The following is a 20551-nucleotide window of genomic DNA, read 5'->3' on the forward strand; positions in this document are numbered from 1 at the left end:
AATGCATTGCAGGGCCGACGCTGGGACCTTAGCAGTCAAGAAGCGTCGTTAATTCTTAAATAATAAATAAATAGCAGTGATGGGCAATATTACGTACTCGGACACATTGCTCACATTAGAAGCAACTGTGATTGGCCTGTATGATTCAAAACGATCTCCGGATTTACCTTTCTTTAGCACAGACGTTATGTGGCTGACTATAAAACCATTTGGCATGATTCGATTGGATAAAATCATTTGCAAAATCAACTGGAGGTTGCAAAGACCTTCATTGTCGAGCGAGGACGAAGGTTTCAACGTGAGTAAAGCATGTTAAATGCTTGTAATTAAAACAGCGGGGATATGTGATTGGGTTATTTGAGTGGGGAGTAGTGGATGAACGCAGTCAGAAAACTTTGCGCTGATTGAAAGATTTCTATCAGAGAATGTGTCTTTATAATATTATTCCCATCCACTAAGTGAGAGATTGGAAGGTGGCTGGACGTACGAACTCGTTTCAGCTCAAAGAACTTGGTGTCATGCCTCTGCGAACCAGAGAACTGCAAAATTCCTTTCAGGTAACACTTACGTAGTTCTTTTTTATAGTTACGCTTTCTCCTGCACTTTAAGTCGAAACTGGTAAACGATGTATTCTTCCGCAGGCAATTCAGATGCGCAGTTAGAACTTGGTGCGCTGCCTTGGGAATCTTAACGAAAATCATACCATCGTATTCAGCGTATCAGAGAACCCTATAGAAAAAATTCTCAAGGTCCAATCTACAAAAATGTGGAATTTCGTATTTTTTGCCAGAAGACAGATCACGGGTGCGTGTTTATTTGTTTTTTTTTTTCTTTTCTTTTTCCCAGGGGTCATTGTATCGACCAAGTGGTCCTAGGGTGTTGCAATAGGGCTCATTCTAAAGGAAATGAAAAGTTCTAGTGCCCTTTTTAAGTGACCAAAAAATTGGAGGGCACCTAGGCCCCCTCCCACGCTCATTTTTTCCCAAAGTCAATGGATCAAAATTTTGAGATAGCCATTTTGTTCCGCATAGTCGAAAACCACATTACCTATGTCTTGGGGGATCTTACTCCCCCACAGTCCCGGGGGGAGGGGCTTCAAGCTTTGACCAATGTTTACATACAGTAATGGTTATTGGGAAGTGTACCGACATTTTCAGGGGGATTTTTTTGGTTTGGGTGTGGGGTTGAGGGGAGGGGGCTGTGTGGGAGGATCTTTCTTTGGAGGAATATTTCATGGGGGAAGAGAAATTCAATGAAAAGGGCGCAGGATTTTCTAGCATTACTATTAAAAAAAACAATGAAAATATAAACATGAAAAAGTTTTTTCAATTGAAAGTAAGGAGTAGCATTAAAACTTAAAACGAACAGAGATTATTACGCATATGAGGGGTTCTAAAAATAATTTAGCATAAAGGGCGAGGTATTCAGGAGGAGATAAATACTTCGCTCTTTATGCTAAAGTATTTTTAGTAATTTCAACTATTTATTATACGACCTTTCTGATTCAGGGGTCATTCTTCAAGAATTGGGATAAAACTTAAGATTTAGTATGAAGAGCGAGGTATTAACGAGGGGACAAACCCCCTCATATATATAATTAAAAATATAAGAATATAAAAGTTTGTTACGTAAGTTAATTCTTAAGTTACGTATATTTCTTACTAATAAAAACGTTCGTTAAAAATTAAAAGTTCTAGTTGCCTTTTTAAGTAACTGAAAAATTGGAGGGCAACTAGGCCTCCTTCCCCACCCCTTATTTCTTAATATTGTCTGATCAAAACTAAGAGAAAGCCATTTGGCCAAAAAAAGAATTAATATGCAAATTTCATTTTAATAATTTATGTACGGAGAGCCAAAATCAAACATGCATTAATTCAAAAACGTTCAGAAATTAAATAAAAAAAAAAATTTAACTGAAAGTAAGGAGCGACATTAAAAGTTAAAACGAACAGAAATTACTCCGTATATGAAATGGATTGTCCCCTCTGCAATCCCTCGCTCTTTATGCTAAAGTTTGACTCTTTGCCACAATTCTACTTTTTAAAACAATTAAAATTAAAAACTTTAGCGTAAAGAGCGAGGGATTGCGGAGGGGAAAATCCATTTCATATACGGAGTAATTTCTGTTCGTTTTAAGTTTTAATGTCACTCCTTACTTTCAGTTAAAAAAAACTAGTTTTTTTATTTAATTTGATTCAAGAGGTCACTTCTATGGGTGATACAAACATACAAGTGCTTCACACTTATTTGAATTGTGGTTTAACTTATGCTTGTCCTTCTTGCTGGTGTGAATTCTCGTTGTTATTGATATGCTTCTCTTGGGCACCACTAATAGAGAATGATTAAATAGACCAACTCTTGCTTATCACTCTTGCTGATTCTATAATAATTCAAGCGAAAGCATGAACGATAAAGATGAATAAACGAGGGTCAAAAATACAATTAATTCAATTTTCTAGTTAGGATTTTTTTTTTAAACATGTTTAAAAAAATTTCCATTTTTTCCATAGAACAATAGAGCCCATAAAAGGATTGACACAAAATACTAAACTACAAGGAACACAATATTTATTTTGCCTCTTTCTTTAAAATATTCCAAATTATTTTGACCTTCACAAACATTTAAAGGTAGTTGACTTAATATTAAATTGGTTACAATATTTTGATTATACTCGCAGAAAGTTTTCATTGCACCTACTTTTTCAGTATGCACATTATTTAATTCTTACTCTGTCGGTGTTCCCAAAGTATTCTGCCTATCCTGAAGTTGTTTACTTGAAAAAACCTCATAAATTGGGGTAAATTGGTAAACAACCTATCATGAGGTTGTTTACCAATTGAGTTGGTGGTCAACGATTCTTTTTTTTTTTTTTTTTTTTTTTTTTTTTTTTTTTTTTTTTTTTTTTTTTTTTTTTTTTTTTTTTTTTTTTTTTTTTTTTTTTTTTTTTTTTTTTTTTTTTTTTACTTGTTCCAAAATGGACACGTACTTCAAGGGCTATGGTAGGAAATAGCAATCAAACTCCTTGAAAAATTGAAGTCTCAAAACTAAGATATTTTGAATATTAAAGAATATTCCTCAAATAGCCCTTAGAATATTGTTCTATGAGTCTCATGATTGTTTCTCCTAGAGTCTGTAAACATTTATTTATTTTTTAGGAAGTTGTAACAGTTTGGAAGATTTATATAAATCTTTAAAATAGAATTTAAATTTCCTATCTTTATATCCAAATTGTGCAAAATATAAACGCAAAAAATAAACAATTTCACCCTTGGCATTCAATTTATTAAGCCAAAGCCATGTCTCAAAAGCCGGTTGGCTGTAGATCCATTTCCATTTCTAATCATTCCTGTTAAAGATTTCCAGGATGCAACACATCTGAACAATCTTTTAATTTTATTTTGTTAAAATCTGACGTACTTAGATCTGATTTTGGTTTTAGGTCTGATCTGGCTCTATTTTCTGATTATTTAGAAGCTGTCTTTTCTAACTTCTGCCGTTTTTGTTGTGGTTCTTTGATAAATTCTATCAGAAAATGCCATAACACATTTTCTGATAATTTATTTAACGTGACTTTAGAGGATTTTAATTGTCTTAGTAATTTCAGGTATTTGAGCAAGCGTAATAAAACATTTTCTTGTAAGTTTTTCTTCTGTTCTCGCTAAGATATCCCTAAGGAAAAATCAGTGTACTTGACAGGAGAAAGGTCTCTGCTAAATAGCTGTTTTTAACAGTTATTTATTCTATTCATTGATCCAAGCTGTGTTGCCTTAGAAGACTTTTTTAAAACTATTGTCTTTTTATCATTTCGATGGGAAAATCTGTTTTCAAATTATGTTTTAAGTCTTAATTACTTGAGTTCTGAGGGTTTTTTTTTAACAGTACTAAATAAAAAAAGAATGCGTAAGAGTAACGTAATTTTATTTATGTTAGAAAGACAATTAAATCATATTTTTGATTACGCTGAATGTTGCGATCGTTTGAGAGGAAAAAAAATTCAAGACCTTCTCTAACCTCAGTCAATCTTTGAAATAGACTTGTACGTGTAATTTAAGTTTTTATTATCATGAGTAGGTATAATAGCTTCAAAAGTAAATTTCCTGGTTGCCTTGATGAACCTGTTTCCCTAGTTACCTCTCCCGAAATGTTTACAATAAAAAGAAAGCTTTATCCGAAAGGCTGCATCTGAAAATGGAGAAATATTAGCAACATTCGGCAAAAGTTTAAAAATCAAAACTTACTTGAACTTCTTTTGTGGGTAACAGGAAGTTGGGTACCTTACCCGACACAGCAAGTGTTAAAGCTCTTGCTCCCTTTAAGGTTTAATCTACTTAAACTTGTGACAAGCCACGCGCCATACCTTACGGTAACCATGCTCCGTATAAGGTATACTTGATCGTATTAGTTGGTCCAGCTAAGTATTCTATCCTTGTCAATAGACTATGAATGTCTTGAATAGTTCAATCAAGTTAGCATTTTTTTATGGCACTTGGTATTAACCAAGTAACATATAGCAATCGCCAATTCTGTCGGTCTGTCAGTCCCGGTTTTGCTACTTTAGGCACTTCCAGGTAAGCTAGGACGATGAAATTTGGCAAGCGTATCAGGAACCGGACCAGATTCAATTAGAAATAGTCGTTTTCCCAGTTTGACCATCTGGGGGGGGGAGTGGGGGGGGGGGCGGTTAATTTGCAAAAAATAGAAAAAATGAAGTATTTTTAACTTATGAGCGGGTGATTGGATCTTAATGAAATTTGATGTTTGGAATGATATTGTGTCTCAGAGCTCTTATTTTAAATCCCGACCGGATCTGATGACATTGGGGGGAGTTGGAGGGGGAAACCTAAAGTCCCGGTTTTGCTACTTTAGGCACTTCCAGATAAGCTAGGACGATGAAATTTGGCAAGCGTATCAGGGACCAGACCAGATTAAACGCTATTGGTTGATGATCACTGCACGTCTCAGACTCAAGGACTGTGATAGGGGCGACTATATTTACATTTCGCTACCAAACAACATAATCTAAAAAATATGTATCGTCAGTATTGTGAGTGTACGTAAAGTCTTTGCTTTTGTTAGAGATCATATGAGCAGGAGGGAGGCAGATCAGGAAAATGCCGCTACATGCTCAAGAGAGGCGTAAATTACAGTTCAAATCACCGCAAACAATACAAGGTCTTATTTGCAGAGCACGAAGCCCCAAGGAGCTTTGAGATATTGTCACAAACCTTAGAGAGTCAGGTCAAAATAACAGCCGTATGGTATTTAGTGGGCATATAAACATTCACAAGAACCACTCCCTGAATTGATAAGGCTATAGTTTTATCCGTATCAGTTTTTTCTTCAAAGCCCTTTTTGCAAATATAGCTAGACCACCGCAGGGGTGCCCTCTCGTCTTCTTAGCTGTAATAAAAATACTTCGTGTAGGATGGATCTTCGAAGAAAATTTAGATTATCCTTTGTCAAGTGGTACTCCTGAATACAAATAATGTCATATTCACTTAACAAACCGTCAATTATAGTGTCCTTATCTCTGGTGCCATTAATATTTAACGAAACGATAGGTAACTGGGCGAGAGAGGGAACTAGACTCGTCATTTCTGGTTCTTCATTGCTTTTTGCAAAACTGGGCGTTTGAAACTGAAGCTGACGTGGTCCCTACCACAGATTGCACATTTAGGGCTGTTCGAACAAGGCGCACCCTTAGAGCAAGAATGGGCACCCCTACACCTCGCGCATTTCTCTGACTTATCGCAATTTGTAGAAATGTGACTAAAGCTCTGACATCTGCAGCATCGGCGAGGTACTCATTTTTGCTCAATAACATGATAGAATTCATAGTCGACAGTCAGAGCAGCTTTCAGTGCCTTCTCAAGATTTAACTTACTCCTGAAAGCAAGTTTGATTGTGGTGGACTCAACGATCCGACTTTCAGCAGTAATGTTGGGGTAACAGTCAAAAGTATCGTGGGTATCTGGATCGATATGGTAATTTTGGATAAGTCCAAGGTTAATATTTGGATTAATCTTTGCCTCAGTGCTAGGCTGGAATGATACAGCTGCTTCATCACACAGTTGACCAATAGGTAATAGTTCTACGGTACTGCCACTACTACTACAACCGTTGCTCCTGTAGCGAGTGCCACCAAAGCTGAAGATATTGAAATGGAAATGTTGAGAGGAGAGATGAACTAAATCAAAACTCACATGTGCCTACAAATTGTCGAAAGGGTGGATCAGCAGTCTCAGTTTGACAAGTTAAAACAGCAAGCTTATACTTCCTGGGCTTCATGGGAATTTTGATACTAATAGATAAATCAAAAGAATTGGATTTTTATGCTGATTTTAGAAATGTCAGTTTCCTCAAATTTAGTCTTTGTCATCAAAAGTTACGAGCCTGAGAAAATTTGCCTTATTTTGGAAAATAGGGAGAAATATCCCCTAAAACTGATAGAATCTTAACGGAAATCACTCCATCGCATTCAGCGTATCAAAGAACCTTGTTGTAAAAGTTTCAAGCTCCTATCTACAAAAATGTGAAACTTCGTATTCTTTGCCAGAAGACCGATCACGGGTGCGTGTTTATTTGTTTTTTTTATTTTTATTTTTTTTCGCAGGGGTCAACGTATCGACCGAGTGGTCCTAGAATGTCGCAAGAGGAATCATTCTAACGGAAATGGAAATTTCTAGTGCCCTTTTTAAGTGACCAAAAAAATTGGAGGGCACCTAGGTCCCCTCCCGTGCTCATTTTTTTCCAAAGTCAACGAATCAAAATTTTGAGATAGCCATTTTGTCCAGAATAGTCGAAAACCAAAATAACAATGTCTTTGAGATGACTTACTCTCCCACAGTCCCCGAGGAAGGGGCTGCAAGTTACAAGCTTTGACCAGTGTTTCAATACAGTAATGGTTATTGGGAAGTATACAGACGTTTTTCAGGGGGATTATTTTGATTTGGGGGGGGGGGGGGGTTAGGGGAGGGGGCTATGTGGGAAGATATTTCCTTGGAGGAATATGTAATGGGAGAAGAGAAATTCAATGAAGGGGCGCAGGATTTTCTAGCATTACTATAAAAAAATGAAAAAATAAATATGAAAAAATTTTTTCAACTGAAAGTAAGGAGCAGCATTAACACTTAAAACGAACAGAGATTATTACGCATATGAGGGGTTCATCGCCACCAAGTACCTCGCTCTTTACGCTAAAGTATTTTTAGTAATTTCAACTATTTATTTTGCGGCCTTTCTGATTCAAGGGTCATTCTTAAAGAGTTGGGACAAAATTTGAGCCTTAGTGTAAAGAGTGAGGTATTAACGAGGGGATAAACCCCCTCACATACATAATAAAAATATAAGAATTCACTAGCTAGTTACATAAGTTAATTCTTAAGTTACGTATATTTTTTACTAATAATTTTGTTTTCAAAATCGTCTGATCAAAACTAAGAAAAAGCCATTTAGCCAAAAAAAAGAATTAATATACAAATTTCATTTTAATAATTTCAATACGGAGAGCTAAAATCAAACATGCATTAATTCAAAAACGTTCAGAAATTAAATAGAAAAAAAACTATTTTTTTTAAATGAAAGTAAGGAGCGACATTAAAACTTAAAACGAACAGAAATTACTCCGTGTATGAAAGGGGCCGTTTCCTTCTCAACGCCCCGCTCTTTACGCTAAAGTTTTTTACTGTTTAATAAAGTAGAATTGAGATAAAGAGTCAAACTTTAGCATAAAGAGCGGGGCGTTGAGAAGGGGACGGCTCCTTTCATACACCGAGTAATTTCTGCTCTTTTCACTATTTTCACTGGGATTGAATTGTCTAAATCATATTCACGCGGAGAGGGGAGTTTTTCAGTGAATATGGGGCCAGATACCTGGCATTATTTGAAAACCATCGGGTATTACATAGAAAAACAAGTTTTTTTTTGTTTTAGCTGAAAGTAAGGTGCAACATTAAAACTCAAAACAAACAGAAATTATTACGTGCATAAATGGGGATTTCTCTTTCTTCAATTACCTTGCTCTTTACGCTAAAGTTTGAATATTGTCGCAATTCTTTAAGAACGACTCCTAAAGCACAAGGGTTGTTTAACTAGAACTTTAAGAAGTTTTTTTTAAGTACTAAGACCTTTAGCGTAAAGAGTGAAGTGTTGAGGAAGGGGGTGGCCCCCTTAACATGCATCTTAATTTCCATTCTAATTAAGTTTTAATGCTGTTTCTTACCTTCAGTTGAAAAAATCTGTTTTTTTAATAAATAAAAAGATTTAAATAACAAACGTTAAATATTCATCTTGTTTAACATATGATTTGAAATTTTTTGGATTTTTTTTTTTAAATTCGCTGCCTTCTGAGCTAATATTATTTTTCAGAGATCACCAGTATTTGAACACCGAAATAACGTTAAATGATCATAAAGATGTAAAATAAAGTAAAATATTTGGCTTGGACTTTTATTTTATAATCTTATTTGTTATTTTGTGTGCTCATGATATATTTCTCAGTTGTAACTTAATACATGAGAAGTTTAAGGTTCATAGGTGATTTATGAAGCTGGAAACTTCAAGATTAAAAAACTAGTTTTATTTCGCAATAAAGACTTGCAAGTTTTAGACTCTATACTTAAAGTTTAGGTTTGCAATAAAGTATATTTCAAATTGTTATGGGAATTATTTTAAAGTGGAGTCTAATTCCCTTTTTAAGCTGGGTAAAATGTTAATAATGGATTAATTTGTTCAGAGAGTGAAATTATGCAACGACGACAACGCCAGGTGCATTGAATAATTCAACGCACCTGGCGTAGGACAGGACACAGTATCTTGTATTATCAGGGGAAAAAATATTCACCGTTTCGGTGATGGAGTAGTTCACGTAACGAGGATCTAACCATCGAAAGGTAACGCCGCGGATGAGGTGAAGCGTCGCAAGCGACAAATTTTTGTCCTTTTAGCAATACGCTTACTTGTTAAAGATTTGTCTCTTGATTTCATGGCAACCCTGCTTACAGATGTTAGGAAAACGTTCAACCCCCAGAATAATTTTTTATGGAATTAAATCTAAAGTCAATACCTTCAGAAAAAATTATCTCAAATAGCCGATATACAAACGAATGGTATGTTTTAAATACTTGTGAAACCCATCTCTAACGAGGGTCATTTGCGTCATGACTAAAATAGTTTAGGCTACTTCTTAGGGCCCCTCTAAAGGCTCAAACTACCATGTTTAGGAAAAATAATTTCTTAAACATATTTTCCCGAGGCTAGGTGCTTTTGGGGCCATGGGGGTACCTTCTTATTTCCAGATGTGTTATTTCAGGCTTTAACACCATCCCTCTCTAATGTTCTCAAACATAGCCCCAAGAATGTAGAAAACAGCTAAAAAACACTAGATAAAATTCTGGTTAATTGACTTCTTTCTATCTCAGAAAGGGTTTAGGTTAGGTCAGGAATGGGTCTAGGCCAAAGTATGTCCCAGGAAGGTATTTCAAAGTACCCACCTCCACTTCTTCTCCCTCAAGAGGGCCCTGAAATTTGCCTACATGACAGGTCTATACCTATTGAAATTTTGACAAAACAACATTTTACCTCAATTTTCAGTTACTAGTTGCTTTTTCTCTGCCTTTAGTTCTGAAAATGCAATTCCTATTATTTGAGTAGAATTTTGAGCCATATCAATGTTGTTTTTTTTCAAAATTTAGGAAATGTATTTGAATATCTTTGAAACCTTATAAAATAGAATTGAGCAAAGTTATGAAGCTGAAAACAATTTTGTTGTAGGCTACTTCAATTAAGCAGAAAATCTATTTTGCAAGGTTTCACTTTTATAACACACATATTTTTAAAGGTCATCAAAGGCCAGGGTCCTCTAGAGAGAGAAGGAGTAGAGGTAGTTGCTTCAAAATACCTTCCCAGGACATACTTTAGCCTGTAGACCCATCCCTGAAAGTTTCCTTTTGTAAAATTCTAGTTGATTGACTTTTGTAAAATTCTAGTTAATTAACTTCTTGTTATCTCAGAAAGGGTTTTGGTTAGGAAAGTTTCAGGGATGAATCTACAGACCAAAGCCCCGGGAAGCTATTTTAAAGTGCCTACCTCCACTCTTCCCTACTGAAATTTGAAAGGTCTACCTATTGAAAATTTGGTAAAACAAAATTTTACCTTAATTTTCAGTTTTCTGTTTCTTTTTCTCTTGCTTAGTTCTGAAACTAGTAAATTTTTTGCAGTTAATATTATTGACTTACCAATAAAGTGAAGCTACCACCTGATGCCTTTTTTATGTTCTTTATGAATATAATAATTGCTTCTAGTCTTTTACAAATTCAAGTTTAAGTACTTTTAGAGCTCTTAAAAATGACCTAAACATATTTTATAAGAAAGGCTTAAAACATTGTTCTCAAACTTACTTATTTATTATAAATCCATTTTTAGCAGGGTTTAAAGGGGTTGACAACTTCATTAGTAAGGTACACACTGAAACCAAAAATAGGCTGATATCAATTGTAAGACATATAGGGGAGTTTTAAGCAACAGTTGCCTGTTAGCTCATAATCATCTTCTGCAATGAGCAGTTTACAACTTCTGCTAGTTAGTGTACCTACTATTTGTTTCTGGTTTATTTGATTGTAAGACAAATTTGGTTCCAGAAGTAAGACATGTAGGGGACTTGTAAGTAATAATTGACTGTTAGGCTACAATCATCTTTAGCAATGAGGAGTTTGCAACTTGAGAAAATTGTGGTACCTAGTATTTATTTTAAGATCCTTACAGAATAACAACTTCAGCATTTAATTGAAGCAAGGAAACAAAACCAAAGTGTTGCTCTCACAACACTTTATTTGGCAGAGCCAAACAAAGGTTGCTGTAACACCCCACATAGCTCATGCTACATAGACTAGTATCATTTTAATATTGTACATTAGTGGTAGGTATATATTCCTAATGTATATATTACGTATATATATAATATATATATATATACATATATATATATATATATATATATATATATATATATATATATATATATATATATATATATATATATATATATATATATATATATATATATATATATTCCAAGCCAAGCTCATAGCTTTAAATTGTTATCTCAGCCAGTTGTGTTTGCAATGTAAATATAGAGTGTCAGACATGACATCACTGGATGGAGTTGACTGCAGCTATACCATTGACCATAGTGACAAAAGCCAGATGGCTATTGAAATTGTTTGACTCCTGATCATGACTGTCAGATTTTTTAATTTCACTTGGAATGCCTTTCACCCTGAAAGGCTCTGATAAAATCAAGAAGACATATGCAGTGGGAAGCCCACCCAGGAGTACAACAAATTAAAGATTTTTGTGGAATTAAATGTTATCAATATCTTCAGAATACATTACTTTCAAATAAATGATATAAGAACAAATGGTATGTTTTTAAACACTTCTGGAACCCATATCCAGGAAGGGTCTCTTGCATTGTGACAAAAATAAAGTTACTTCTTAGGGCCCTTCTAAAGGTTCAAACTGCCATGTTTAGGAAACATGCATTTAATAACTGTATTTTTATGAGATTAGGCACTTTGGGAGTAATAGACATTATACCTTGTTTGGCCCAGCTTTCTTATATTAGACTAGGCTTCTTTTCAACAGGCCCTAAAGTGGTCATTTCCCAAACAATGTAACCCTCCATCCCTCCCTTATGTTCACAGACATAGCCCTAAAAATTTATAAAACAGCTAAGAAACACAAGTATAAAAAAATTCTTACTTTATAATTTGTTCAAAGCCAGCATTGTAATAAAACAAAATGGCAAATTTATACAAAATTTTACAACTAATTCAGGGACAAGGGGATATTCTTTTCAATTTGGTACAATTCTAGTGTAGGATCCTTTTTCTGTCTGCAATTGTTTTGGTTTGACAAACAAAACTTTCAGGGATGGGTGTACAGCCTATAGTGTGTCTCAGGAAGGTTAGACAGATTGCCAGTTAGGCAGGAAACACTTTTTAAAATGTTGGCACAGTATCATGATGGTCCATTTATGCCATTTCTTTTGAACAACTTTCCTAAAAAAAGGTCTTTCAGAGAAAAGTGAAGAGCCATCATCAGTTGTGTTGACACTTGGGCTTAATTCTAACCCATTCTTGGGTAGCCTACCACCTCCATGTTGAAGATGCAGTAGCAAGGTGTGTTGGAAGGTGGCACTGTTCCCTGTCTAAGGATGCATGGCAATGGATGTATAGGTTTTGTTGGGCTAGCCACCCAGTAAAGCTTCTTTTATCTGAAAATGATTGGTAATAATAAAAAGCATCAGGTCAAATAAATCTTTGTAGACAAACTGTAGCATGCTCACCAACTATCCAAATGGACCTATTTATAGTAGCCCACCACAATGTATGTGGTCTCAGATCTAAGTTCGACCAGTTTCTATATTTAGTGGACTTGGTCAAACCATCTATCATGTGCATCACTGAGACCAATCTCAACCATGAAATACAAAGCAGTGAAATTGCTACACAGGGATACATGTTCCTCAGGCTAGATTGTGATTGTATTGATGGCATTAAATATGGAGGTGGTTTTTCTGTTTATCTACAGAGTCAAATGCCATCCTAATGCCTAAATATACTAGATTCAGCTGACAAAGAAGCTCCTTGAGTTAGAGTGACCCTCCCAAATAAGTCTATCATTGTTGGTACTGTGTAGAACCCTTCAACCTGCCAGATTATCAGCTACCTTGAAGCTTCCCTTAAATAAATATGTGACAAGTCTGCCACTATCCTCCATGGAGACTTCAACATTCATCATAGCATATGGTTTCACAGCAAAATACTGATAAGGAGGGATCATACTTGTAAGATCTATAGCTCTCTCATGTGGGCTAGAATAACTTGTTGATTTTGACATAATCATCTTGTCTTGAACTCTTCCTTACAGATTACCCTTACTCCTTTGAGGTAGAACCGTCATGTTTTCACAAGTGACCATATTGCCATCATTGCATGTGGAAATCTTTTCTATTCCACCTTCAATAAAGTATGAGCAAACAATCTGGCTATACAAAAAGGGGATTGGGACACTTTAAGAAATGCTCTTTGTTCTCAGAAGGGAAGAGCCTTTCTCCTTGAAGGTCCAGAGAAAACTACAAATAAGTACCAGCAGGCCATAATTGGCTCAATCAAAAACCATATCCCCTCAAATCAGATTCGTGTGTCTAGCAACAATAAACCTTGGTTCAATACACAGTGTAAGAAGGCTATCTGAGCAAAGCAAAGAGCAGAGAGGACTGAATTGTATTCATTAACCCAAGCAAATATGCAGTTCATGTGGTTTGGCAGTCCTGATTTCAGCATAAGGAGAAATTCAACACCAAGCTTCAGCCTGCTTCAGCAAAGAGTTGGTGGACAATTGTCAAGGAGGCTTTACCATTATCCAAAGGGAATTCAAATCCTTCTATACAGGTTAATGAGACTGTGGTACAAGATCCACAGGCAAAGGCTGAAGCTTTTGCCAAATTCTTGAATCTGGACAATGGCAAAAAAGTGCCAAATTTCTCTAACTGAGCCAGTACTACCTTAAAATTACCTTAAATTGCATGTCCAGCAAGATAAATTTTCTGCTCCTAAGATCCTTTGCATTCTGCAGCAACTTGATGTGACCAAAGGCACAGGTCCTGACAACATACCAAATGTTATCCTCAAATCTTGCTGTGCCAAACTAGCTGGACCTTGGTCATTGCTTTTCTGGATATACTTTTGTTCCAGAACCTTCCTAAAAACATGGAAGTCCACCCAAATTATCCATGCCCAAAAGTCACATGTCAATCCAACAAGCATGGGTTCCTATTAGCCTATTAGCCTCCTCTCCTATGTTGGCAAAGTCTGTGAGAGTATCTCCAATAAAACATTTCAATAATTCCTTGAATCAAACAACCTTCTAGGTAATCAACAATATGGATTCCACTGGAAATGCTCAACATTAAAGTGTCTAGTGGCCCAGCATCAGGAGCAGATTAAGCTTCTGGCAATGGGGTACAATATTAGGCTATTGTCATTCAACATTGCCAAACGTTTCAATTGAGTATGGTACCATGAGTTGCTAAAGGAACTCCATTTTTACAGTGCTCAAGGATATCTGTTAAAAGTGATTGACAGGTTTCTTTCTGTTTGTTCACTGCATGTTGTCCTTGATGGGTTTATTTCCTGTGAATATTCAGTGAAAGCAATGGTTCTACGGCACTGTTTTGGGACCTAAATTCCTAATCAACATAAATGCTATAGAAGACAACCTTACAAGCTGTCTCCATCACTTTGCAGACAAAAGCACAACACACTCTCTCACATGTCCCAAAACAAAAAGAACCAACACAAGCTTCCCTTTCCCTATAGATAGATCTTATGAAAATTGAAAAGTAGTCCAATGCAGGGATGATTGACTTCAATGCATCAAAAACAAAGGAGCTTCTTATTACCAAATCAAAAATGCCACATTAGCAACTTGGTTTCATGTTCAAAAGTGAAACTATAAAGAGTCAATAAGTCTTGTATATTGGGGAGTTTTTTCTCAACCAATCTCTCTTGGAATTACTACTTTGTTGGGGTGAGAACCTCCTGTCCAAGAAAGATGGGAGTTACTCTTCACTGCAAAACACACTTCCATCCAGCACAATTATCCCACTCTATAAGTCCTGTATCAGACCCACAGCTAAATATGAATACCTGTATATGCTGATGCTCTGATAATACTATTGGCACTACTTCAAAGATCCAGAATAGGATAAATTGTGCCACTACATGTGACTTGCTCCAAATGAAACATCTGAATGAAAGCCTCCAAATGAAACATCTGATGTAGCATTGACAGCTGTTGTCTACAAGACACACCAAGAACCAAGTAGGCCTACTTGAGGAACAGCTTCATCTGGTGTTGCACTTCTATCTGGAACAATCTACCTTGGGGTATTATTCCTGAAAATCCCTCTGTTGTCTCCTTCAAAAGAAGATTCAACAGACATTTGAAGCCTTGAGGCTCCAGAACAAGGTAAATGGATAGCAGCATATAATAGCATATCATATCATGCTAATCATATCATATCATACCCCTAAGTACCTAGCACCATGAATATTGCGATAGAAAAAAAAATAAGACCAACAGAAACAAGTCCTATGATTATTCTAACTCAAAATAACTAGTATGGTAATCACTATTAAAGAATAAATGGAACCCAAAACAAACAAAAATTAAAATAAATGATCATGTCCAACAAAATAAATCATTTACACTGACATAGATGAATAAAAAAACCTGAAATTAGTGAAAATTGAATTAAGTCAAACTTAAAAGGAACAAAATTTATGTAAGGAATTGTTTGGTTCCTAATTCCTTACCCTCCTTTAACTTTATAAGCTCAATAGCCTATTGTATTGTTTACATTTTATTGAAAATTATATGTACTTTGAACAGCATACTTTAATTTTTCAATATATTGAGAAAAAACAAAAATGAATCATCTCAATAAGCAAGATTACTGAAAAAAAAATAAAATGAATATGTGATATAAGATGACGTTAATTCCTGGATATCTCAGCAATGCAAGATATAAGAAAAATGTTTATAATATATTTTGTTTTCAGTAAAGGTTTTAGAAGACAATAAACTTTAGAGCTTTTATCATAAGCAGTAGTGGAACTGGATGGTACAGAAACTCCTGTTATTAGTCATTTTTGTTCCTTTTAAGTATTATCTATATTATGCTGATATTGTAATTTGTTTAAATTTCTGTTGGTTTTGGGCTTTGTTTATTTTTTAATTGTGATTTCTGGTTGTTTTGAGTTTGGATTATTTAAGGACTAATTTCTGCCAGCCTTAAGACCACAACATAATTTTCATTGTAAATAAATTGTAAACAAGCAAATTGAAACTTTTAGGAACTTCATTGTACTTCATTTTGAAAACTTCTTTTTTGGGGTTCTTTCCAATATATTTCTGCTTGTTCTGGTTGTCACAGTTCTATTACCAATTAATACAGTGAATATTTCTCCGTTTTTCCATGTTTTTGGCTTAAGAATTAAAATGTCTGATTCTAATTTACTAGTTCTAATTAGTGTCTTTTTATATAATTCCACATTCATTCTTAATGCCCACCGAAAGTTCTTACTAATTGCCATTAGCCAACCCTGAAATATTGTAGATTCCGTTTTGACAACTGGGTCAACATAGAGACAACATATTGTCTTTTGATCAAATTCAAGTTCCCCTCAATATCCTCTGAAAGATTCAATTTCTTGCTGTTACCTGTTTGTGAAATATTGTATAATCTGTTTTAACATGCTGGATGTACATAATATCTTTTGTTTTAGCTCAACATCTGTTGAAAGCTTCAGCTAAACACTGCTACCTGATCCTGAGATATTGCAGTTTCATCCTTTTGACAACCAGGATAGGTTACACATTGTTGTATTTTCATCAAGTTCAACATCCCCCCTAAGATATTCTTAAACTTTCAACTAATAACCTTAACTATTCCTGTGATATTATAGATGCACCTTTTTCATAACCATGATGCACATAGTGTCTTTTCATTTATTTCAATGTCACATCTGACATTTCCTGAAAGTTCCAATTTGCTTGTGTACAATTTACTTACAATGAAAATTATGTTGTGGTCTTCAGAAAAACATTGGGGTTATAAGCACCACTCAATTAGTTTCTGCTCATTTTCAGTTTAACCTGGTTATTTATTTTACCTTTTATTTGTTTTAGGTATCATTTATTTATTAATGGTTATTTTTTATAGTTTTTTGCATGGAAAATTATTTGACTTTGTTTCTTATTGCTTTTGTTTTAATGAACTTACTTTGAACTTTTCCACAAACTTTTTTTGTGAAAAAGTTTTTTGAATCAATATCTGTTAACTTTTATTGAGATAGTCTTTTTCATTGAAACAAAATGTACATCTTTCTGTTTTTTTTTCAAACAGTTTGTGGTAAAGAACTGTAGTAAGGAGCGACCCAGCTCAATAGTAACCAAAACTCTAAAGAATGGAATTTTGGGACCAATAGCTACATCAAAAGAATCGCATTTTAATGCTGATTTTAAATATATAAGTTTCATCAAGTTTAATCTTACCCTTCAAAAGTTACGAGCCTGAGAAAATTTGCGTTATTTTAGAAAATAGGGGGAAACATCCCGAGAACCCTACTGTAGAAGTTTCAAGCTCCTATTTACAAAATGTGGAATTTTATATTTTTTGCCAGAAGGCAGATGCATGTTTATTTGTTTGTTTTTTGTTTTTTTCCAGGGGTGATTGCATTGACCCAGTTGTCCTAGAATGTTGCGAGAGGGCTCATTCTAACGGAAATGAAAAGTTCTAGTGCCGTTTTTAAGTGACCAAAAAAATTGGAGGGCACCTAGGCCCCCTCCCATGCTAATTATTTTCCCAAAGTCAACAGATCAAAATTCTGAGATAGTCATTTTATTCAGCGTAGTCGAAAAACCTTATAACTATGTCTTTGGGGACGACTTACTCCCCCACAGTCCCCTTGGGAGGGGTTACAAGTTCAAAACTTTGACCAGTGCTTATATATAGTAATGGTTGTTGCGAAGTGTACAGGCGTTTTCAGGAGGATTTTTTGGTTGGAGGCAGGGGTTGAGAAGAGGGGGATATGCTGGGGGAACTTTCCATCGAGGAATTTGTCATGGGGGAAGAAAATTTCCATGAAGGGAGCACAGGATTTACTAGCATTACTTAAAAAAAACAATGAAAAAATAAATATGAAAAGTTTTTTTTGAGCTGGAAGTAAGCAGCAGCTTTAAAACTTAAAACGAACAGAAATTATTACCCATATGAGGGGCTCACCTCCTTCTAATACCTCACTCTTTACGCTAAAGTATTTTTAGTAATTTCCACTATTTATTCTGCGGTTTTCGTGATTCAGGGGTCATTCTTAATGAATTGGGACTAAATTTAAGCTTTAGTGTAAAGAGTGAGGTACTGACGAGGGGGCGAACCCCCTCATATATGTAATAAAAACATGAGAATACAAAAGTTCTTTACGGAAGCTAATTTATAAGTTACGTATATCTTTTACTTATAAAAAGATTCATAAAAAAGTTAAAAGTTCTAGTTGCCTTTTTAATTAACCGAAAATCGGAGGGCAACTAGGCTTCCTCCCCTGCTCTTTTTTTCTCAAAGTCATTCGATCAAAATTATGAGAAAGCCAATTAGCCAAAAAAATAAATATACAAATTTCGTTTTAATTATTCCTCTGTGGAGAGCCAAAATCAAAACATGCATTGATTCAAAAACGTTCAGAAATTAAATACAAAAAAAAACAAGTTTTTTAAATGAAAGTAAGGAGCGACATTAAAACTTAAAACGAACAGAAATTACTCTGTATATGAAAGGGGCTTTTCCTTCTCAACGCCCCGCTCTTTACGCTAAAGTTTTTTACTGTTTTAAAATGTAGAGTTAAGAGAAAGAGTCAGACTTTAGCATAAAGAGCGGGGCGTTGAGAAGGAAAATCCCCTTTCATATATGGAGTAATTTCTTTTTGTTTTAAGTTTTAATGTTGCTCCTTACTTTCATTTAAAAAACTTGTTTTTTTTATTTTTTCATTAAGAATCCATAGTTTGGCTTACTATTCTTATGCTGGAGAAAATTTTTCTGCAATTTTCAATAGCATACATCATTTTGAAAATCTGGACACTCATATTATTGTTTAATCTAGTATTATTACTAACACCACAGTAGTAGTAGTGTGGACATAGTGTTGTTTTTTATTATTAGCACAAAATACCCCTTGGCATGCTCTGAGAGTTCCAACCTAACCCTCTAAGCTATTCTTCATATACTGCTGGTGTAGCCATTTGACAGCCTACATACATACAGTATGTTTTAACTTAATATAATAACTGCCCCAACATTATCAGAAAATATGTCCCATTCAACATTCACTAAATGCTGTTCCTGAGATATAGTTATTACAGCCTTTTAATAACCTTCATCCATGTAATTTGTTTAATGTAGTTCACTATCCTCTTCTATTTTCCCTAAAGGTTACACTGTATTACCCTTAGCTTGAGTAGTAATTATGGTAGTAGTAGTTTTAGTAGCAGTAGCATTAACATGAACATTTAATGTTTTGCCTTGTTCAACATCCCCTTTAACATGCCCTGAAAGTTTCAAATTAATATTCTAAGCTATTTCTGGGATACTGCAGACACGCCCCCTTGATCACCAGCTTGTATAGTGTGTTTTTATTAGTGTGGGGTTAACCCTCCTTAAGTGTTACCTGAGTTGGATGTCCTTTGGTCCATCATGGTTCTACAAGTATGTAGATTGAAAATGGATTAATTCAGTTTCATTACTAATCAAAGTTTAATGTTTTTATTTCATTTGTATTGTTTAATATGACAGTTGACATTATTAATATTATTTAGGTTTTATGTAGCATACTTTTCATTTAGCATTAACTGGGTTGGATCTGCCATACTGAATATAAATATTTATAAGATATTATATTTCATTTTTTATAAGCTTATATTCTTTGTGCAAATTTGCTAAGTATCCAATGAATGGTGAATTTATAATTCTTATTTTTTACTTTTTCTTTTAGAACGCTTCTGATCTTCACTGCATGGTATTTTATGCAATGGAGCAAAACGAGTTTTGTTTGAAGTGGACTAACTATGCCAATGCATACAAAGGAAATTTTGCAGCTCTTTTGAACAATGAACATTTTACTGATGTGACACTCTCCTGTGAAAACCAGAACATAAAATGTCATAGACTAGTTTTGTCTGCCTGCAGCTCTTACTTTGAGAATTTACTTATCAGCCATTCAGACTCTCACCCCATTATAATTCTAAAAGATATTAAATTTTGTGACATGCAAGCTTTAGTAAAGTTTGTATACACTGGAGAAGTAACTGTTGCACAAGCACAAGTTAAGTCTTTACTGAGTTTGGCAGATATGCTGAAAGTCACAGGACTTACAGAATCAGGAGAATCCTCAAACAAGGCAAAAAATACTATTTACCTTGTTGAAGGAACTGAAGTGTCTGAAGCATCTCCATCCGTGGAAAGAAGAAGACAGGACAGAGACTCAGAAAACGATGCTTTTATGCATGACTCACTAATGGACATCGTATCTCCTATCCCTCCTTGCACTACTGGTATCCTTTTAAACAATACAAATGAGATCAGGCCTTGCTCATCCGTGGCTCAACAAAATGATGTCATTGTAAGTTCAATGCAATTTCTATTTTTTCTGACTGCCAAGACAAATTATTCTCAAAAGATTGTGTTTGTTTGGATTATGCCTAATTTGTTTGGACTGCCTAAATTTATAAATCTACATCAAAATATCACTAAATATAAGGGTTGGTTATTTCACCTCTTTGACCAGAAAAAATTCAGTTGACCATTTGGTGCTAATGGAATACAACACTAACTAACTCGGTAAGGATGTCAAACTGACTCACTTTATTACCCTATTGTCCTCCTTATTAATTTTTTTTATTATTAGGGTTGATTTTCTTCCCACCAGAAAAAAA

At 34.8% G+C, this 20551-nt stretch overlaps 1 protein-coding gene and 1 long non-coding RNA gene across 4 annotated transcripts in view; one reads left to right on the forward strand and one right to left on the reverse strand.

The window, feature by feature from the left end:
* Positions 1-20551, reverse strand: part of LOC136043886 (uncharacterized) — a 166621-nt gene that overhangs the window by 48527 nt on the left and 97543 nt on the right. The window lies entirely within an intron of this gene.
* The window catches only part of LOC136043879 (protein abrupt-like), a 36557-nt gene continuing 25000 nt past the window's right edge, over positions 8995-20551 (forward strand). For all 3 annotated transcript variants that reach the window (XM_065728861.1, XM_065728860.1, XM_065728862.1), the window contains exons 1-2: positions 8995-9108; positions 19612-20238. In XM_065728861.1, the coding sequence (XP_065584933.1) occupies positions 9106-9108; positions 19612-20238 (630 nt within the window). In that variant the 5' untranslated portion in view covers positions 8995-9105. The remainder of the gene's footprint in view (positions 9109-19611; positions 20239-20551) is intronic.

The sequence above is a fragment of the Artemia franciscana genome, chromosome 2 (genome assembly GCF_032884065.1).
Source record: "Artemia franciscana chromosome 2, ASM3288406v1, whole genome shotgun sequence".
Classification (NCBI taxonomy): Eukaryota; Metazoa; Arthropoda; class Branchiopoda; order Anostraca; family Artemiidae; genus Artemia; species Artemia franciscana.